The sequence below is a fragment of the Sphaeramia orbicularis genome, chromosome 20 (genome assembly GCF_902148855.1).
Source record: "Sphaeramia orbicularis chromosome 20, fSphaOr1.1, whole genome shotgun sequence".
NCBI classification, from domain to species: Eukaryota; Metazoa; Chordata; class Actinopteri; order Kurtiformes; family Apogonidae; genus Sphaeramia; species Sphaeramia orbicularis.
This window is the reverse complement of record NC_043976.1, coordinates 45,084,351-45,107,839: the sequence shown is the minus strand read 5'-3', so window position 1 is coordinate 45,107,839 and position 23,489 is coordinate 45,084,351. Positions and strand designations below refer to the sequence as shown.

Sequence of the window (23,489 nt, the reverse complement as noted above, 5' to 3'; positions counted from 1 at the left end):
CTGTCCAAGAATATAAATGTGGCGCAGATAAGTGGTTAAACAGGAGGGTATTTACCAGCTCTGACTCCATGTTTGCATCCACTCCACAGCTCACTCTACTGTCTTCTGTTTTTTTGGTTTTTTTTTTTCAAAACTTTATTTACATAATGCCTTATACAAATAGAACAACAGAACATGGAGAAAAAACATACAAACATACATGCTCGAGGTGAGGCAGGAAGAAATTACATATACATATATATATTATATATATATATATATATATATAATATAGGTAAATAAATTAAATAAATGTAAAAAGAATAAACAAGAATATTGGAAAAAAAAAAAAAAAAAAACAACCTAAATTCATTACATTAGGCTTTAGTTTTCACAGCTTTAGGGTTAGTGCAGAAGTTCAGAGTGTCCAAGTAGGATTTTAAGTAAGACTGAACAACCACAAAGCTGGGTTTCTGTTTGGCAAATTAGCTTGTATGCATATGAAATTTTGCTAACAATGAAATGAGATTAAAAATAAACAGTTTCTTAACAGGCAAATCATTAATAAAGAAACTAAATAAAATATCTTCAGTTTTGAAGTTTAGAGAAATATCCTGTTTCTATTTAAAAAAGACTGATATCACACCAAAAAATTTGACTAAAGGCACATTCCCTAAACAGATGAGTTAATGTTTCATCCGTATCGTGACAAAAGAGCAAAGAGGGTTGACGTTGATCTTAAACTGAACCAGAGCTGAATTAACTGGAGAACACCTGTGGAACAGTTTCAGAGATACCGTTCTCACCTTATTCGAAATGAAAACTTCCAGGTTATAACCGTACTTTTTCCCAGTCCACTCAAAATATAAATTATTCCAAAAAAAGATAGAAGCTGGTTTACAAATTGTATCCCTTGGAATCTTTTCTCTAATGCATTTATTATTATTACTTTTTTTACTCAAGAATGGATCTAAGTTTCTTATGTTAATGCAGATTGAGCAGTTTGAGGGGTAATGCGCTACCGTCTTCTCTCTCCTCTCTTACTTCCTCTACCTGTTGGCTCTACTTCCGTTTGATGCCTCAGCCCTGCTCTGATTGGTGCTCTTATCTCACGATACCATGACTGTTTCCAGCTACACACGTAGTGCAGGCACACACAAAAAATAAAATAGATTAATAAACACAATCACAATGACAATACTTCCAGTTTGTTCCAGTTGCATTTTTCATTCAATTTGGGAATTGTATAATAAATAATTTCAAAATTGCTGAGCAGACCTGGGTTACACAATGGTAAAACCAGGCTGGACCAGTAAAATAATAACAGAATAACCTAAATAATGACAACTGACATTTTAGTCTTTGTTTTAGAGGAAAAAAAACCCCATTAAATTATGAAAATATTATTTTCATTAACTATCCAAACAAAAAAGATGTGAATAACCTGAAAAAGGAAATTTCTTCCGAAAAATCAGTGCAGTTTTATCAGTCTTCTTCCTCCACTTCTCATTAGTCCATGTGCATTCTGGATCAGATCTCCAAAGACACTAAACACTGAGGAACAGGAAGAAAAGAGTTCAAACTGGACTGAATTTAATACATACATTTCAGGTTGGGCACATTTGTTCAGGTTATTCACATTTTATTGTTACAGGAGAGTTTGGAAATGTAGATATTTTCATAATTTAATGTTATTTTTTGCACTAAAATAAAGACAAAAATCTGAAGTTGTCATTATTTACAGACATAATGTAAGATTATTTTTTTCACATCAAACCCAGTAGTAAATCTGCAGTCATTCTTTTTTGTCGGTTCTTCTGCTGTTCTTCTTTGACTGTAGATCAGATTGGTCTGTATGTGGAACCACATTTGGGCCCCGGGACGCATGTTTGACAGCCCTGGTTTATAGTGACATCGATGACTGACCTGCTGCTGTGCTCCTGCCTCTCTCCTCCTTCATCGTCATCACTCTCTTATCCATATGGTTATGATAGTGTTTATTCTACAGTTCCATAGATGTTCTAGTTCAGTTGTCTGTGCATCAACTGCATCCATGTGTCTCCTCCTACTTCCCCCTCTCCCCCAGTCTCTCTCTTTAACCCTCTCTCTCCTCCTGTCACTCGTCCATCCTCCTCAGTCTGGCTCTGCTCCAGGTTTCTGCTGTTAAAGGTACTTTTTCCTTCCTCTGTCACTAGTCACTGGTGTTTGCTCCTGCAGGATTCTGTTGGTTTCTGTAAATTGTCTTAGAGTCTGGTTTAGACCAACTCTATATTAGGGATGCACCCATACCACTTTTTTCCAGACTGAGTATGAGTACTTACATTTGAGAACTTGCCAATACCGAGTACCGATACGAGTACTTAATAACCCCATTCCAGTTGTTAGTTCCTTTTGTAAATGTGCTTTATTGTCGTTGTCATTAGTCTGACTGGAACAAAGTGCTGCTACTGACATTTAATGTGTTGGAATGAGCGTTTGTCAATTAATCCACCAGGGGGCGCCGCTCTGAATTAACCATACAAATACCACGAAGAAGAGGAAAGTTTAATGAGAAGAGAAGAAGAAGAAAGTCAGTAATAACAAACCTGTAGACGACAGAGGGAACACTACTGTGATACTAATGTTGCAGCGTTTTCTCTGGTAAGGCGCCTTACACTGTGCGAGTTTAGAGACGATTTCTCACTCGTGCGACTCTTTCTGGGATCGGGCCCGATGTGCCTCTAATCGTGTGTGTGCTCGTGCAGTGTACATGGGGTAAGGAGAAGCGAGTAGCACCTCACAACCAGCAATCGTGTGTTCGCAAGGAAAACGGAGCTGTTTGAAATCCTGCGCGCTCCTCGTGAGTGTATCGTACTGTCAAAGCAGTGCCACGAAACGATGGCCTCAAATTCTCACACTGTGCATGCGCGAACACAGACGCATACAGTAGCGTACAAGCTAACAGTAGCTGGCTTACTGTCCTAGTGCAGTTTAGCTTTTGCAGCTTACCTCTAGTTCTCTTTGCTGTAGGATGACAGCCCATACTGTTCCGTCTGGACAACCAGTTCCTGCACCAAACCACATGGTCGTCTTTTCTTCTTTTTGATTCCTCACAGATAATGGCACATATTACCAAAGCATCTCGTTGGTTTTTGTTTAGCACTACCTTTCATGGCGCATGCCATACACAATCGGTCTAGGCACTTTTACGGATTCCTTGGTATTTAACGTTATATTTCCGATACAACACTCAACGTGTGGTGCGTCTGTGGTGTAGGTCCTACTGTGTGAGCAGTCAGGTCGCATACTAGCGGTCGATCCGTACAGTGTGAGAACAGGAATCGTGAGCCTGACTGTACGACTGATTCACACAGTTTGAGATGGAGCTAGCGTGCAACGATCGAAATAATCGCACAGTGTATGCCCGCCTTAAAGGTTTAAAAGTTTAGCTTCAGCAGGAAGAGAAAATAGAAATGAGTGATCAGTTTCCTTTTCACTTCCACTGGCGGTGGTCCACACGCTTCGTACTCCCGCTGGTATTCTCTGTCTGGGTACTCATCCTCCAGCACCTGGAAAACAGATGGAATGTACACAGAGGACGGACAGAAGGCTGCGTCTGTATCTGTCTGTGTCTGAACGGTACTGTCAGTCAGCCTTACTTTGATCACCCTCATTTATTTGGTTCAGTCTCCACACTCTTCACACTCACACACACTGCTGCACTGAACAGCACACGGGAATGTCACACGGCCGTAAGTGGTATCGGTGCATTTGTATCGGATTACTTTTATTAGTACAAGTACACACACTGAGTATCGGAGCCGATGCCGATATTCATATCAGTATCGGTGCATCCCTACTCTATATGTAAAGTGTCATTAGATAACTTTTTGTTATGATTTGGTGCTATAGAAATAAAATTTGATTTGATGATTTAATTTGATGATGACGGAACAGGTCTGGAAGGGTTGGACCATTTCAGAGAGGAATGAGTACACCACTATCCCTTAGAACTGGGGTTAAAGGGGAGGGGCAAAGGGGAGGAGCCAAAGGGTGAATTGAGATTGGACCTAAGTGTTTCCTTTATTCCTTTAACATGAACCAGTCAGCAATAATGAACACATATATTTATCCTAACCCTAGAGTACTTAAAGTTGGTGGGAAAACTCAGTTAGTTATCACTTTAAAGAGGGACACCAGCCCCCCCCCCCATCGTCCTCCTCCTCCTCCTCCTCTTCCCTGCAGCTGCTGTAGCCACAGTTCTGCTTGGACTGTCAGTATTTACAGCTGGAAGCTAGCTGAGCTTCAGAGAGTGGGCGGACGGCCGGGGATTGTTCCGTGCTTATTTGTGTCTTAACTGTCCATATATTGACCAAGAAGATTGACCTCCACCAGCTGCCGTAGGTCCTTCCTGCTCAGACCCTCTCTCTCTCTCTCTCTCTCTCTCTCTCTCTCTCTCTCTCTCTCTTTGTCTTTTTTTAATGACCCTCAGCTGTGGAGCTCATCTCTGTGCAGTGGGTCAGGGTCAGTCATCAGTGGAGCGAGGCCAGTGGTATGTGTGTGTGTGTGTGTGGTGTGTGGTGTGTGTGTTGTGTGCGTGTGTGTGTGTGTTGTGTGTGTGAAATAGCAGAAAACCCAAAAATCAAATGAAGGGCTGTGACCAGGGGCGATCCTTGGGAGAGGACGTCAGGCCTGCAGTAGTATCAGACGCTCTCCCACTGAATCACAGCCTCCTAATTATCAGGCCACGCAGCGTTCACGGCACGACTTCTGTCATTATATTCAGCATAAAACACAATCTAAGATGAAACTTTGATGATCTGTGCGGGAAATCCAGGAGCACTTTACACTACAGCTCACTAATAATACACCATACCATAGTAATAACCAGTGTTACACACACACACACACACACACACACACACCATGTAAAGACGTCTAGGAGAGGGAGGGGTGTCACACCTCTTCAGTCTCCAAAAGCAAAGGTTCTCACATAAGCCGATTTATTTACGGGCTGCTTTTTCTTACAAAGTGTTACAAAACAAAGAGATCAAGATGGAGTAAAGTTGGACAGAAGGTGGACCAGAATAAACCAATGAATTTAAACAAACCAAAACCAAGCCGACTGCTGACCCCCTGTACTAGGGTGGTCCAAAAAATTTTAAGATTCTCTGGTTAGAACCCTGCATTTGGTTCCATATCTGGCCAATTACTTCGTTCCAAATTTTATGCAAATTAATTAATATTTAGAGGTTGCACAGACAGGTGCAGATTGCTCTATATACTCTAACAGAACTAGCCAAATAATAAGGTATATTAGAATAATCTGTCATTTTATTCTCAAAATCAAACTGCAACTCACATAAAAAATGTTCTTAGAAAGTCCAGCAACCACTGTTGGTTTATTGAAATTACTAAAATGTTCCTGTGTTCTTTGACAACTTGTTGCCAGTACTGTTTGTGATCTGCATTTGTTGTTCGGCTACAGTTGAAGTCTGGAATAAGCCCCGCCCCTCTGTCAGTGACATCATTTTGTGCGTTTCCATGACAACTTTCATTCCTGGTTTAATCTGAATAAACGTTAGATCCTATTTCAGATGTCCATGTAAACACCTTATTCCAGTTAAAAAGTATAGTTCAGAATAAATTTAAACCTGATTAAAGTCAGTGGTTTAATCCTCTTTAACTGCGCTCTAAATTCTTCCTGGACATGTAAAGCCTTTATTCCGTTTGGACTTTATTCCTTCCATTCTGCACATGCTCAGTGTCTTGTCCTGTGGCGATGACGCACCAACATTCTGCGCTGGTGGAAGAATCTGCACTGCAGTCTAGTCTTCCCAAAGCGTTCCAGTGGAATATTCTGATGGGATCTACCAAGCCTGGAAAACCCTGAAGGAACAGTTCAACACTGGCTTTGGATTCATTCATTTGTCCTGAACTAATGAGTTCCACAAGTGGGACAAACAGTTTGAACTGCAGCCCTAATGTTAGCATAGCTTAGCCTAGCTTAGCAGAATGGCTTCATTCCTCTGCTCAGACGTAGCCAGGCTTTCAGAGGTGATTTGTAGTATTTTAGGAGTGAATTTGGTAAATTCAGTTCTCCCTAATCATTCCTTTAGTCCGCTGGGGTCAATATGATCACAAACTGAGGCTCAGATCATGGTCATGTGACTTACTGCAGGAAGAAAATCTGGGAAATAAAAACTAATGCAAAGCTGAAATGGCTGAAGCAAAGCTAATTTAGCGCATGCATCCCTTGAACAAAAAGATTTTCCAACTTCTGTCAACACAACCAGTCCACAGATTGTATGAGTGCAGTAAGTCGCAGATCTGAAGAAATAATTAGAGAGAATTGGAATTTCACAAAATCACTGACAAAAGACGACAAATCACCTTTAAAAAAACTGGCTACGTGTGACCATGGAAATGCAGTGACTATGCTAAGCTAAGCTAACAGAAGGGTTAAGCTAAGCTAACAGAAGGGCTGCCAGAACCGAATAAACGTTTCTCATGTAAACCTTTATTCAGGTTTAACATTTCCATGTAAACAGAAGAGAAAGTACTTTAGTTCTGAATTAATTTCTTCTGGAAAAATAAATCGATTTACAGAAACGTTATGTAACCGTACCCATTGACAGCTTCAGTGGAATGCCCAGTTTTCTCCTCCTTCTGAAAGTCTGCATCATCAGCCCAGTCTACTGGAGGAACTGTTCAGAATGTTTGTGCAGATCCAAAGGTTCAAACAAACACATGGTGCTGGTGGGGACGAAACCCCTGATCTGCTTCCCTTCACAATCTGATGGATTAAGGACATCCCAACGCTTTAGCGGAACCAAAGAACCTGCATTTAACATCATGTTGTCCACCATCAGCTGCTTCTTCTGCTCTGGTGTCACACTGGAGTCACAGAATGGACCACAACCAGTTCTACACTCCAGTACCACAGATGTGGGCGGAGTTACTTCATCCATATATTTCCAGCTGAATCCCTCAGACCTTGGTTTTGATAGTTCTGCTCTTCTCTTACAGGTCAGCTCGTTTATGCTGAAAATGAACAATTAGTCCATTTACAGGAAACTTCCAGCAACTTGTGCAACCCTCTAAAACATCTCCTGTTTCTTCCAAATTTTTCCTAAATCATCTTTTGAATGCCTAAACCTAATGCAGGGTTCTAACTAGGTTATCTGAAACTGTATTTTTACCAGGATTGTTGGACCACCCTACCCTGTACTAACAAAACAAACTGGTGGGGACAAAATAAAACAGCTAACTCCTTACTAGTCCCAAAATAAAAATATTGTGAATGGCACCAACTGACGAACTACTGTATGTAATATAAAACAGTGCTCAGTGCAGTGTACCCCATCTTAACTAAATCCAACTCAACTCAGCACAGATGAACAAAAGTAGAACACAAACGATCAGAATGGTTCTAAACGACGGCATGAGCAGCAGCAGCCCCACACAGAGAGGAGGGGTGGGCTTATACACTGTGGACGCTCAGGATTGGACTGCTCGCCTTTCCATCAACTGAAGCCGGCCCCTTCAGGAACACCCTTGAGGAGGTCCTGCAGAACCACACCCACGTGACTGGATCATCCTTGATGACCTGGTGAAGCAAGAAGGGGAGAGGAACACACACACACACACAGTGCACATGAATCAAATCAAAATCAAATCAAAGTTTATTTATTTGTAAATGTAATTAGTTACCAGGGAAAGTATTATTGTGTTACTTTTTTGAACAACCTTCAAATATGTAAAAGGAAACTGATTCTGAGCGGTTTTCACAGCCCGTTGCATAGAGTAGAACAGCAGACAGGTACTAGCAGACCAGGACTGTGGTGAGGCTGGGGTCCACCAGGGCCCGTCTGGGGTCCACCAGGACCAGGCCGGGGTCCACCAGGACCAGGCCGGGGTCCACCAGGGCCCGTCTGGCGTCCACCAGGGCCCGTCTGGCGTCCACCAGGGCCCATCTGAGGTCCACCAGGGCCCCGGTCTGGGGTCCACCAGGGCCCATCTGAGGGTCCACCAGGGCCCGTCTGGGGTCCACCAGGTCCCGTCTGGGGTCCACCAGGGCCCGTCTGGCGTCCACCAGGGCCCGTCTGGGGTCCACCAGGGGCCCATCTGAGGTCCACCAGGGCCCGTCTGGGGTCCACCAGGGCCCGTCTGGCGTCCACCAGGGCCCTTCTGGGGTCCACCAGGCCTGTCTTTTCCACCACATCAGTGCACATGTGCGTTTATAGAAGAAGCTGCTCCTCCAGTTTTTCCCACATCTCGTACCCACTCATCACTTAATGGAGAACTTGGAACGTTCTGGACAAATACTGAGCCTATTAGCCCCGCCCACCATCAACACGTTAGCATTAGTCGAAGGACTTTGAAGACAGTTCGCACATGTGTGGGTTTGTTTTGTCATGAGAACCAAATGGATTTGGAGCAAATGACCTCTTTTGTGGAGGAGGAAGTGACAGTTTTTAAATTATGATGTTATTCTCATAAAATTATGACTCTTTTTGCTTTCAACTTATTCTCATAACATTATGGCTTTATTCTCGAAATATTACGACTTCATTCTCGTAGCGACAAGTGTTTTTATTTCCGTCGTATTATAGATCTGTTCGTTGCCTTTTTTTTTTTCTGATATTTTTAAAAAAATAAACCAATACTGTTTGTGTAAATGCTGTGAGGCTCCTTTACCTGAACACATGGGTGAACACATTAATTGTCTCGCCTCAGGAAGTTTACCACATCAATACCTTGTCAACAAATGTGTGATTATTACCCAGGTACCCAGATTTTAGGACAGCTGTTAAGACAATACGGTTTCTTGACTTTAGGGGGGACCCCACCAACACATGTTCCATGGTGTTGTTTTATACCAGGGCTGTCAAAACATGCGTCCTGGGCCCAAATGCGTTCCCCCCCAAAGGTTCCAGTCCGACCCCTGGGATGAATTTACAAAGTGTATAAATTCCACAGTCCAGGCTGTGGAACTCATTTTAGTGTGGGTTCCACATCCAGACCAATCTGATCTACAGTCAAATAATAACAGCAGAAGAACCCACACAAAAGAAGAACTGCAGATTTACTGCTGGGTTTGATGGGAAAAAATAATATTGCATTATGTCCTGTAAATAATGACAACTTCAAATGTTTGTTTTTGTTTTACTGCAAAAAATCACATTAAATTATGAAAATATTTCCATTTCCAAACTCTCCTGTAACAATAAAATATGAATACCTGAACAAATGTGACCAACCTGAAATGTCTGTATTAAATTCAGTCCAGTTTGAACTCTTTTCTTCCTGTTCCTCAGTGTTTAGTGTCTTTGTAGATCTGATCCAGAATGTACATGGAGAAACAAGTGTTCACAGAACGCAAACCTCCGCCAAGCACCTGAACAGTGTGCATGTGTGGATCGACTATTTCTGTTTAAATTCAACAGTTTCCAGGTTGTTCCATACAGCAGAAACAGTTGAAGCTTGGTCCCAGTCATGTTTCTGTCCAATTATATTCAATTCACATCAATATTTGTTGAGTTCTAATTTTAAATGTGTGGGAAATGGGATTTTCAGTGTTAATGTAAATGTCCACAGAGTCCACATTCCACAGTGGATGTGGACAATTTAGTTCCAGATACAAGAGATTGTTCTAAGCTACAGGTGGATCCAACTGGAGGAGAATCAGAGTCATTTTGAATTTTGATGAATTTTGGAAAATGTCTCAGTGATGACAGATGGAAAATTGTAGATGTTGTGACCTTGCTGTGACCTTGAACTTTGGCCTACTGGGACCAAAATTGAATGGCTTGGTCCCAGGGCCTAGGCCTATGTGTGGGGGAAGATTTGGGAAAGATGGGTGGAAGAGTTTCACACTAAAGTTGAGAGCAAACAAACAAACAACACACAACACACAAAGCAAAGTGATCACAATACCTCCACCAGCAATGAGAAGTTGAGGCAGAATATTGTTAAAAGTGCACTGATTTTTCTTACGAAATTTCAGTTTTTTTTCAGGTTATTCACATCTTTTTTGTTTGGATAGTTTATATAAGTAAATATTTTCATAAACAAGAAAGCACTCAAAGAACGCAGACCTCCACCAAGACAGACCCCCCCCCCCCCCCCCCATCACTACCAAAATGTAATTATTTCTTCCTTGTGCCAGTATCAGCATTTCCTGAAAATTTCATGAAAACTGTCCATAACTTTTTGAGTTATCCTGCTAACAAACAAACACACAAAGACACACACACACGCAAACACACAAAGCAAAGTGATCACAATACCTCCTGGTGGAGGGAATGAGTTTTTTTTGCACTAAAACAAAGACAAAAAATTGCAACTGTTATTATTTATCAGTTATTCTGTTCTTATTTTACTGGTTCAGTCCACTGCTGATCAAATCAGGCTGAATGTGGAACCTGAAAGAACAGGAGTTTGAGAACCCTGCTTTAAACAGACTTCCACATCCATGTCACGTCATCCTTGTTCTTTGGTCCAGATTCAAATGACAGAAGAACACACTTTATCTGAGCTCCTTCTGTGTGTGTGTGTGTGTGTGTGTGTGTGTGTTTCTCCTGGCTGAATCTACCTTTAATAAAACATCATTTGAACCCATATATTGACAAATCTGTGGGCTGATGTAACAGATGAGTACAGACGGTGGTGGAAAAAAAAAAAAAAAAGAAAGAAAAAAAAAATCCTCCAGTTATTTGTGCTGAAGCGTGACTCTGGCGACCGCAGACACATTTCCTGCGTCCAGGTGGATCATCAGAGGGGTTTGGGTGTGGGGCCCAGCTGAGCAGAGCCCCCAGGCCTGCACATGAATTCCACGACACATCCCCACGGAGCACACAACACAGACACCGCTCACAACACTCATCACTGCTCTGATTGCCATATTCTCCAGATAATTAACTGTCAAGGTTCTTGTCACTCCTCCTCCTCCCCCAACACACTCCTTCTACTCTTCATTTTTCCTCTATCACCTTCTTCGTCTCTGGGCCATGGCGCAGCTCCATCAGACCCTCATTACTTGCTAGCGCATATTAGCGAGGTTATCCATGAGTGATCGACTATCGCACAGAGCAGAAGAAGGAGGAGGAGGAGGAAGAGGAGGAGGAGGAAGAGGAGGAGGAGGGGAGTCAATTGAAGTGGAACTAATTTTTTGATAGGTGCTCAGTGCAGGTTTGGGGAGTGTAACCAAACAGGGAGTCAGGAGGGATTTGTGAAACAACAAGAAATATCAGTAAAACGACAAATATCAGTAAAACAACAAACTTATTTGCTAGTGCATATTAGTGGGGTTTATCCATGAGTGATTGGCTATCGCACAGAGCAGGAGGAGTCGTTGTCAACTGAAGTGGAACTCATTTTTTTGACAGGTGCTCGGTGCAGGTTTGGGAAGTGTAACCAAACAGGGGGTCAGGAAATCCACTGGGATGGGGGAGGGACTTTGGAGGAGTACTGAGCTGTTCATCCAACTGATGTTGGCGTTGTTTGGGCGTCCAGAGTGTTCAGTAACAGCTGTTTCACAGAAGAGCGCAGGTGGACTGTCCACAGCGGTGTGGGACAAAGCTGGGACGTAAACGGACACGAGGGCGGGGTTCACACTTGAAGATAATCGGGCTGTTTTTGTCCTGATCTTCCCCCGTCCCATCCAAGGACGTCCAGCCCCAGATCATCTTCTGTCCTCCAGGTTCTCCTGTGCTCTGACGTGTGTTCACAGTGAATTTGTCCAGACAGTCGGCTCTGAAACGGGTCAGGACCGACAATCGTAAGTATTAAACTTGTTCAATATTTATGATAAAAAAATCTTCATGTGTGGAAAGCTGATGACTCCAGATCAGAGTCCTGCAGGGGTCCACTTTTCAAACCACCACCACCCCCTCCCCCCCCGTACCCATGTACATTAGACCCACAACCTGACCCAACTCATTATTAACCCTTTCATGCCCAGTGGTCACTCCAGTGGTCACTCCAGTGGTCAGTTCTTCTCCAGCTGTTCTCTTGTATATTCATGGGTTTTGTTGTTTCAGTTCCATATGAGCCAACACAGTGGACACTCATGCACCATCACAAACACTGACATTCACATCATTACTGTAACTTTGCTCTTCTTGATAAACCTGATCTGCACTAACATGCTTTAGTGTAAATCAGTTGCTAATTGTTGTTAGACTGTGACAGTTTTCTTAAACAAAAAGGGTTTGTTTTTTTTTGCAAATTATCTCCATGAAGTGAGTAACAACTAGTATTAGAGTACGCTAAAATGGGAGAAAACTGCATTAAAATGTGTTATTTCATAGTTTTCATACAGTCTATCACTTTCTCATGATGGGTTTTAAATACACGATTCTTTGCTTCAAAAATTAAATGCATGGTGTCCAGCTGAGTGGACATTTTTGTAACTCCATGAAAAATAGCTTCATAAAAAAAAATTCAACTGCATTGTTTTTTTCACATCTAAACAGGAATAAAATCACTCAAGAAAAAAAAAATTAGACGAAGGTTCTCATAATTCATGCATGAAAGGGTTAAACCCATTTTCTACACAGAACTGACTTTTAAGGGCTTCGTTTTTGCCTAAAACACACGTCATCATTAAATCTGTGATCTGGGCTGTTCTGTGACATCTGTTGGATGGAAACAGACGTGAAGCTCTCTGCAAAACAGATGATCATCATTAAACGTCCTGCAAGTTATTTTAATCCACAAATTTTATTTTTCACTTCCTTGCCCACTACCCACCCACAGTCCCTTTAATTTTACCCAGGCCTCTATGCATGAAAATTCTTCTTTTTTTTAAACTCGTCCCTGCGTGTTTTTGCGGGTTACCCAACCCTTTTTTTTTCTTGGGGGAGTTACCCGATTCAGGACTCTGCTCCTGAGTCATAGTTTCTTCTTCTTCATTTTTGTTAAATTAAGTTTGATCACGCTAGATTTGTGGCTGGGAGGACTAGATTCTAGATCGGTGGTGGAACAGAGTCGTTATCTGTGTGTTGTGTGGAGATGATCAGACCACAGCACACACAGAACGACCAAAACTGTTCAGTGCCTGAGTTTTTATCGTCATATGTGGAGTCTGGAACACATAAAAAATCTCTTCAGATTTAGAAAATCCTTAGTTGTGTACCCAGGGCCGCAGCACCAAATTCTGAGCCCATACAAAAAAAGTCCTGATGACCCCCCCCCCCCCCCAACACACCCACATACATCCACCCATCTGCCTTACCCATGGCTGTATCACAGGGCTAACATCATGATTTAACCATAATTCACCAGTCTGCTTAAACTACTGTATAAGAAAACACACAGACTGTATTTACTCATTAGATTTACTGAGGGAACAAGAACGGGCCAAAGTTTTCAATAGCCTAGAATAATATGTCATCAAAGGAAACCAAACCAAACATGACTCAATTGTCATTTTCCTGTGAAGATACAGAAAAGGCAAAAACAAACAGATTTGAACAAGTATTCCAAAAATAAAAATAGTACAATTCTATCCATTCCAGTTCACTGGACAGAAAATGCCACTGATGGGTCTTCTTGTTGGAAAAATCCCTGATGAGCTCTTTAAAGTCCAGTGTTCTTACCAATGTGCTTTCAATGGAGAGAACAGCCGAACAAGCAAAGTGTGTTTGTCAAACTCCTGTGGACTGAACCATTTTGCACTTTTCTCCAGGGGCGTTCACAGAGCAGTGACAGCAGTCTGTACTCATCTGGAACACAATAATATACCAATTTATAAAATCTAATGCATGGAGCTTGCATATAGCTCCATATTTATCATGTAATTTAGTTGAACAACAGGAAAAAAAAATACTTAAAAAAAAAAAATCTTAACTTCCCATGGGCCCCCCTCTCCCTTGGCCCCCCCCCACAGCTGTGTAGGTTAACACCCCTGATCATCGGCCATGTGTGTGTACCCCACCTTACGTAACTAATGCTGGTATGAAACGAAAATGAAACTTTCCATATTTTCATCGTCCAACTCATGGTTCTGTTCCTCTATTATTCTGCGGATCTTACACGAAATTTTCACGACTTCTAACCTGTAAACCTGTACCCACTGGACACACAAATGCTGGGCCCCATGAATTTGTCACGTCCCCCCCCTTATGGCACCCCACACTGTATGCCCGGAATTTGTCTTTACTAAAATGCTTTAATTACAATGCACTTAAATGATTTAAGTTTTATGGTGTTACTATAAAATGTTCTGTATATTCCACTAATTTGCAGACATAGTTGAAAGTACGAAAAAGTTTGAGTTGAATGGAATTAAATCACTCAGTTTTAGTCCTGACCACACCTTTTTATCTGTGCATTGCATTGTGGGTATTGGGCATGTGGTTGTAAATGTGTTCTTTTTCTGTGCAGGGGTTCAGTGGGGTTGTGGTGTTAGTGTTCATTTGGATTTAATGTGTGTACGTCAGTGTTTATTGGCCTTTTTGTGTTTGTTTGTGTATTTTTGTACAGCTGCACCAGGAGTCAGAGCCAGAGGAAGAACTATGGATTTACTGTTCATCTGAGACTGGTATTGTACATTAGAAATATTAATGTCTTGTCAAATTAAAAGCTCTTCCTTTACTGGCAAATGACATCGAGCTAACATCCATTCATGCTACAACATATTAAGTTGAATAATTTCATATAACTATTTTGGTCAGGAATAGGATTTTGAGTTTGATTAACTTAAAAAAAAGTTGTTTAATCAATGATAAGTGAATCTGGCTGCAGTTGAGTAAATTAGTCAGTGTAAGCTAAAATGCTGAGTTGAATGGTTGGATAGTGGGGTTGATTTTACAGCAGATTTAAAGTACAAAGAACTTGTCTTTTAGTGGTTTCTACTTAATAGTTTAAGTTCAATACTTTTAGCATTAAAGTTGAACCTACTTAAACCAACTGATTAGTCGATCATTACTCAGATCATTTCAGTGCGATCACTTGCTTTGAGTAAACTCTGCTTCTCTGGGCGTACAGTGCGTGTGCATGAGGACGCTGGTGAACTGTCAGACTGACCGTTGGGTTCAGGTGAACGTTAGCGTCAGTGATGGAGGAAGAAGGAGGAAGAAAACTGACACAACCTGATGGGCTTTACGGGGGGGGGGGGGGGGGGGGTTGTATCAGAACCCTGCAGTTCCACCACGCCGTTTCCTCCTTTGAGTGAAACGTTAGTGTCAGAAACGAACAGAAAAAAGCAGGAAACCCCGTCCTCCGTCCAGTTGGTGTGAGTGAAGCTGCAGCTGCCATGTTTGTTGGGCTTGATAATGCCACGTTTCCACCTCCTCACCTGCTTTGCATAGAGCGCAGCAGAAATGAGCTCAGATCACAAATGCCAGGTGTAAATGCAGAGGGCGTGATGGGACTGTTCATGAAGCAGCACACACTCACATCTGCTGCAGAGTTTACAGCAGAATCATGGCTGAAGGATCCTGGTTTACAGCAGAAACACAACAAACAGGTCCTGGTTTGGAGCACAGGGGTCAAACATGTGGCCCGTGGCCCCAATCTGGCCCCTGGGATGAATTTATGATATGCACAAATTACACTGAAGATATTAACAAGAGGTGTCAAAATTATTTTAATTCCGGCTCCACATACACACACATACAGTAAAATATTAAGTAATAACCTATAAATTATGACAACCCCCAAATGTTCTCTTCTTTTTAAATGTTATATTCTCTTTTGAAACTCTGCACTGCAACTCTTACTTTAATATGTGTGTGGTTTTATTTTTATTTTATTTATTTATTTTTTTGGATTTTATGTGTTGTTTTCTTACTTGCTGTTTTTAATCACCTTTTCCATGTTTCTTTTATAATGTTTTAAATGCGTTTCTTTTTCCCTGTCGTTGTATTTCAGTGTCCTGTGTGAAGCACCTTGAATTGCCTTGTTGCTGAAATGTGCCATACAAATAAACTTGCCTTGCCTTAGGTTTTTTTGGTGTAAAAAAGTAAAATTACATGAAAATGTTTACATTACCAAATTATACTTTACAAAAATGTGAATAACCTGAACAAATATGAACAGACAGAAATGTCTTAACCCTTTCATGCATGAATTATTAGAACATTTGTCAAGATCTTTTCTTGAGTGTTTTTATTCCTCATTAGACATGAAAAAACAATGCAACTGAGGGTTTTTTTCATGGATTTACAAAAATGTCCACTTGGCTACACCATGCATTTTATTCTTGAAGCACAGAAACATGTATTTAAAACCCAATATCAGAAAGTCAGATGAAAACAATGACATAAAAACATTTTCAGTGCTGCTAATCTGATGTTTGCTCACATTTTATCATACTCTAATACTAGTTATGACTCACTTGACTGATTGATTTGATTGAGTGATGTATTTATTTGGAATATGAATGTCAAAACAGAAGAAAATAAATAAATAAAACACTTAAACATAAGACATATAATACATACTCAAAATGGAGTGAGAAGAAGCATAACTTGTAAAATCCCACTCCTTCTCTTTAAATAATTAATAACAGTAATAATCTTCCTAGTTCATGGAGATAATATGCAAAAAAAAAAAAAAAAAACATAAAAAAAAATGTTAATTACAATCTAACAATTAACAGTTGATTTAAAGTCAATCATGTTACTGCAGATCAGATTGATCTAGAACTGCAAAGTTACAGTGATGGTCTGAATGGATGATGCTATGCACTGTGTCGGCTGACATGGAAGTAAAATAACAAAACCTGTGAATATACAAGAGAACAGCTGCAGAAGAACTGACCACTGGACTGACCAGTGTGCATGAAAGGGTTAAGAAACGTAAATGCAATTGGACCAATATTCTGCCTGTAACTAAATGTTTTGTGTGATTATAACGCTCATGTGTAAATGATAAACTGATAAAACGAGGCAGAATGTTGTTAAAATTGCACTTGTTTTTCTTCAGACAGTTCAAGTTGTTCATGTTATTCAGATTTTTAAGGAAACTTCGTAGATGTAAACCTGATGATACTAGAACTTGACTTTTTCACTGTTATTATTTCACTGGTTCAGTCCATTTCAGATCAAATTTAGCTGAATGTGGAGCTGAACTGACATGGGTTGGACAGGTCCTGGTTTGGAGGGTGTGGAACTTCCCCGGCGGTTCCTACATGTTACTTCCATTCAGTTGTCGGTTGAACGCTGGGGGTCACAGTCACCGTCCCCATTATTCAACCAGCCTTAATTAAATATTTAGAGCCACTGACTCCCCTGTTGTTTAGTGCAATTTCCTCTAAATCCAAAAGTGTCTCAGGCCACAGAAACCTTTATTATCGTCGACAGAGACACAGGCTGGAAGAAGACCAGGGAGGACAGAGGGTACTTTAGACAACGCCAGACTGGCCTGTCCCCCACACTGCAAAAAATGACTGAAGGAAGTGGAGAAAAAAGTCTTATTTCTAGAACATTTGTCTTATTTTTTCATGTAAATATAAAAAAACAAAGAAATTTTACATACACTAAAAAAAAAAATCTGTAGTTTAAATTAAGTATCTGAATTTTTTTTTTTTGCACTGAAATTAAATATCTGAATTGTTTGTCTCTGAATTCAACTATGTTCATAAATTTAGAATGAAAAAAATTCAGGTGCAAAAAATTCAGATACTTAATTTCAGTGCAAAAAAAAATCAGTGCTAGAAATTCAACAGCTTTTATAATTCAAAATCTGATGAGACAGATTTACTTCCATGCATGGACTCCTTTTCGGATCTATGTTAATAGTACCATCTGTCATGTTTCTGTTGACTGTTTTGTTATACAGGTTTTTTTGGGGTTTTTTTTTCGTAACATTGAAAGTGGGAATTTTGTACTTCTAGTTTGTATTAATTTACTGTTTATTTATTTGTTGATTTTTATCTTTCCTGTGATTTGGAAGGGATGTGTGCTGGGGGGGGGGTGCTTGTTGTTTGTCTGTGTGTTGGACTTTTGTATCATACGTTGGAACTATGTTCTGGTTTTTTTTGTATGTGTTAAAAATAATAAAAACCAATAAACAGAAGGTTAAAAAAAACAGTTTTGTAAAACAGTCTTTAATGGACCGGCCCAGTGGGAGGGGCTTAGTGTTTAAAAATGCCGCTGAAGCTCCAGTGTTCAGTGTTGGCTGAGTTTTAGAGCTGGAAACTGAGCCCTTTGATTGTTCAGCTGCAGTCAGGTGAGTTAATGAAGAACTCTGCTCTGACGTGGGTTTTTTCCCCTCCTGTTTTGTAAATTTGTAAATAGTTTTTTTTGTTTTTTTGTTTTTCCATACTTTGACTGCACTTTGTACATATATTACACTGCACTTTTGGGACGCCAGTGGCAAATAAATCACCACCATTTTTTGCACCTTCAACTAGGCCTGTGGTGTTATTTTTGAGCGGTTTTGGGAAAGAACCCCATGACAGTGGGTCAAAAAATTCCACAAAGCCGGTTAAAAAAAACAAAAAAAAAAAAAAAAAACACCTGTGCATCACTAGTGCGAGGCCCAGACTGAAGGAAGAAGACGACTCAGACTAGGAACTAAACTGACTGTGGTTTATTTAAACTCTGGTCTAAATAATGTTCTGTAAACTGTGGAAGCACCAGCAAGACTGAAGAACACTGTGGACAGACTGTGGGTTTGGATGATTCTGTTCATTTATTTCATGAATGCGCTCTTCTAACACACTGTGTGTCTTTTCTGCCGCTGTCTGAACCTTTAACCACTTTATGTTTCAGTTAAATTAAACAGTAAACTCCAGGTGTTCGCCTGTGTTTAGTTTGGTTAAATGTCTGAGGACTGTTGATGCTTGTGTCTTAGTTTTTTATTCTGCTCTTTCCTGTACATTCTTCATGTTCCAGTGAACGTCAGTACATGTTGTTCATTGTTGAACAGCTGTGTGTCTGTGCTGTTCCTCCGCTGTCAATGTGATGATGTCATCACACGACAAGTCGACGAGACTTCGACTTTATTGACAAATAAGTCCATCTGAAAAAATCTGGAGTCACTAATGCCCTACCTGCAGTACTGTAGTACTGATGGTATAATTTAGGATCTGAATACTTTTTCTGACACTGCAAACAAATACAGATTTAGCTTTTTTTGTTTTTTTTTTGTCGTAGTCGTACAGTGGGCTTCACATAAATCCATCCTCCACGGTGATGAAATCCCACATCTAAAGCACTTTAAAACTGAAATGGATGAAAAACACACACAAAAAAACAATAAAAATAAACGATTTAAGTATTATTGCATTTGTCAGAAAAGCATGGTCTGAGTGTGTGTGTCAGATCTCATCGTCTGCAGAGTTTCTTCCAGTTTAAGCGTCTGCTCTGTAACATTAACAAGACAAATGTTTAAAGGGAGCAGGATGGATGGGAAATGGCCACCCGATTGGTTAAACGGCCTCCTTAACGACGTTACAGCGGTCAGACTGGAACACAGTGATCCATCAAGGCCAGGCATGACGCTGCAGAGCGCAGCCATCCGCTAAAGGCTAAAGGTCAAAGGTCACCCACACATGGTGTTCATGTGCAGAGGTCATTCCACTGAGATGTGTCGTTTTTGATTTGACGCGGCAATTTTCAACTCAATTATAAAAGTCTGCAAGAAGGAAGAACCTGCAAAAAAACTCCCAAATCTGTGTTTGAGGTTTAAACTGAATATGTTGTTTAATTTCAGATGGTATAGAATACGGAGATGGAGCCACAGTACACTGTAAAAAAAAACAAAAAAAACATTAATATTCCGGCAGTTGGGGCGCCAAAAAAATTACTGTTAAATAACGGAAAATAACCATCTCATAAAACTACAGTAAGTTTCCATAATTAAAATACAGTTTTTTGCCCTAACTTTACATGAGATTTTGCATATTTTTTTTGACTTTTTAATGTTTAATAAAGAATATTTACATGTATTAAAACAATCCAATTACCTATAAATATATATAAATAATTTTTCAGTGAGACTCAGTTGTCCAATCCACTGATAAAAACTGTATTTGGACAGTTTATCAGTGCTTATACATGTTATACATTCACAAAAAAACATTTATTCAACATTTTTGTTGTGAAACCTCCTGTAATTACACAAGATATTTGTCAATGAACAAACAAGTCTGGTTCAACTGACAGAACAAATACTTCTGTTACTGTTAACTGTCAGTAATTTTATCTCATTTTATTTATTTATTTATTTTTTACAGTATTAAACTTTAAATTAACAGTTTAATCTCATAAATAGAAAAGAAATATTTGTGAACATACGATACATTTGCAAATTATTTTAAATGTATTTTTCTGTGAAAAAAGAAAAAAATTCTTTTTAAAAATGGAAATTTTATGGTTATTCACAGTTACAGTTTTTTCGTATTATTTTCCATTTGACGTGTAAAATCACAGTCTGTTTTTGTCATTTCACTGATTTTTTTTTTTTTTTTTTTTTTTTTTTTTTTTGTATCTTAAAAATACAGGAAAAATCTGTAAAATAAACAGTGAAAATTCTGTTAAATTACAGGGTTTTTTTTTTTTTACAGTGTAGGCGCTTTTCCATCATCCATCTAAGCTAAACTTTACAGATATTTCCTAAATGTGTCAAAAACAGAAGTGTAAAATCCTCCTTACATAAAATGGCAGACTCAAATGCACGACTCACTGAAAACTGAAGATTTTAACAAAAGTATTTTAACACTGAATAGGCCTGTAACGGTACACAACATTTTGAGTTCAGTACGTTTTCGGTTTTCAAAGCCACGGTTTGTTTTGTTTCAGTTCAGGAAGAAAGAAAGAAAACCCCTACAAATGTCTTTAATGCATTTATTATGAATTTTTGAACATTTTTCCCCTAATTTTTGGAGACAATAGAACATAGAAACACAGGAACACCACCAAAACTGAATCATTTGTTCCTTGTGCCAGTTTCAACATTTCCTGAAATTTTCATCCACATCCAGGCACACGTCTGTCTTGGCGGAGGTCTGCGCTCGCTGAGTGCTTTTCCTGTTTATTATACTGTTTCTGTTCCGGTCCGGCCCACTTGTGGCCCCATGAGTTTGACACCTGTGCCCTCCCCCCTGGATCAGGTCTGGATCCTCCACTTGGGTCCACATGTCAGTGTTCATGGACCACATGTTCTTTGGTCGCTCGTACAGATCCATGTCCAGTCCAACTGTCCTTCATTTCATTTCAGATTTCCCATGGTCCTTTGCTCTGGCTGTGTTTACTGCTATACTCCGACGTGTTGGTTTCAGACAGTCAGTCTGACTGAGAGGGGCGTGGCCTGGGGGGGGGGGGCATATGTGCAGACCCTCTATTAGTGGTTCTGATCCAAACCCTTCCCAGATCCAGAGGCCGACCCTACACCTCCATCAGAGCCGTGTCAGAACCCACTGAGCGTGTGTGTGTGTGTGTATGTGTGTGTGTGTGTGTGTGTGTGTATGTGTGTGTGTGTGTGTGTGTGTGTGTGTGTGTGCGTCTAACAAACACACACACACACAGGTTCTCCTGATGCCACAGTGTTCACTCCTCTCTCCAAAAACAGACATGGACATGTGGACTCTGTTCTGTCCTCTTAAATGCCAGTCCTGCCCTCCCTCTCCAGCGCTCGCTCCTATTACCATTGAATTATTTCGCTTGTGTGGACAATTGCTAAACGCATCATAGCGGCCTCCTCCGCAGAATCGATCGGGCACGCTTTACCAGCTGGAATTTTTCAATTTACACACTCTGGAAAACAATCCCACATCACTAATCACTGCTTCATTGTTCACAGCGCCGGCCTGCCTGGCTGCTGCGATGAACGTCGGCGTTAACGGTGGACAGTTTGAGGTTAGGGCACCGACGTATTAGAGTCTACGCTGTAAAAAAAAATCTGTAATTGAACAGAATTTTCACTGTTTATTTTACAGATTTTTCCTGTATTTTTAAGATACAGGAAAATATCAATGAAATGACAGAAACAGACTGAGTTTACACGTCAGATGGAAAAGAACATGATGTGACGCACCGCCCTCAGCGGTGTGAGGAGTCTGTGTTAGTTGGTTTGGTTCATTTCCTGTTTTCTTTTGGTGAGGGGTTCTGTTCATGTGTGCTGTGTCTGTCCTGTCTGTGTCCTCCCTCATTTCTCTGATCGTCTTCACCTGGGGCTCAGCACCTCTTCACCCTTTACATTCCCTCCTCTCCTCTTCTGCTATGCCATGTCCAGAGCTCCCTGAACCTTCTCCTGACCTTCTGTGCTGCTTTGTTCCACTTTGTAAGTTTTTGATACCACGTCTGAGAAGATTTTTGTGTTTATTTTTTGATACCACATTTGTGAAGATGTTTTTGTTGCTTTTATATTGTGAGTTAATAAATACTCAAACTGAGCTTATTTTGGTCTCTTTCTCGTGCATTTGGGTCCAAGCCTTGTGTATGTGTAACACATGAAAAAACTGTAACTGTGAATAACTATAAAATTTCCATTTTTTTTAAAAGATGTTTTTTCTTTTTTCACAGAAAAATACAGTTAAATACATTTGCAAATGTATCATAATTTCACAAATATTTATTCCCTATTTATGAGAATAAACTGTTAATTTAAAGTTTAATACTGTAAAAAATAAATAAATAAATAAAACCAGACGACAGCAGATGTTCTGCAGAACACTGGTTCCCTCTGCATTAAAGTGAACGCTGTCATCTGACAGGTGCACGGTGTGGGTCTCATCTCCAGCTCCGCCATGAAACCTCAGCCCTCATGATGCTCCTGGTCCGCTCCATACCCCATACGCTGTCCGTTCACAGTACCACCAGCAACGACACAGGAGGATGTTGGAGAACAGGAAGTGGGGGAAAGCTCCGTCACTGCCCACAGCCGTCCACAAGCACAGGCACGAATGTGCACGACGATGTTCCAGTAAGACACGCCCACTCCAGGTGAAACACCTGGTTTATAGTGAGTCCTGTGCAGACCGAGGTTCTAATAGTTTTGGATTTTTAATTAGTTTAGTTTTAATTATTTTTTAGAGCAGGTTTGCTAGTTTTTATTAGTTATCGTTTTTTTTCTGAATACTTAGTTTAGTTTTAGTTATTTCATGTATTTTATCTTCCTCACCATCTTTTCTTTTAATTAGACTTTTTATTTCAGTTAACGTAAATATTTTTTCAATTTTAGTTTTCGTCATTTCGTTTGTTTTCGTTAACGATAATAACCTTGGTGCAGACAGTGTGTGCCCTGTTCCGAACAGTCTGGAGTGCTTGTGCTGTGGATAATATAATTACATTTTGTAATCTACAAACTGCCTCTCCACTGTGTTCAGACATATAAAATAGCATCTGTTACCACGCTACCTGATCAATAAAAGACTTAAACTACTGAAACGTTACTTGATTCAGGAAATGGTGACGTTACCGCCAGGCTACTGAAAACTGTAGTAAGTTACCACTGCCCAACTCTGGAGCTGGGGGTAGTTTTTCAAAATGTACAGGTTTTTTTTTTTTCATTCATCCTGTAGTTTTCATAAAATAATCTTCCTTTTTTCATTGTAAAAACATAGAGAAAACTTTGGA

General features: G+C 40.2%; 1 protein-coding gene across 1 annotated transcript in view; it reads left to right on the top strand.

Annotated features, from left to right (window-relative positions):
- The window catches only part of LOC115411091 (sorting nexin-7-like), a 40,699-nt gene extending 17,839 nt beyond the window's left edge, over positions 1–22,860 (top strand). The window contains exon 7 of the mRNA XM_030123031.1: positions 22,654–22,860. Within this exon, the coding sequence (XP_029978891.1) occupies positions 22,654–22,860 (207 nt within the window). The remainder of the gene's footprint in view (positions 1–22,653) is intronic.
- The last annotated feature ends 629 nt before the right edge of the window (positions 22,861–23,489 follow it).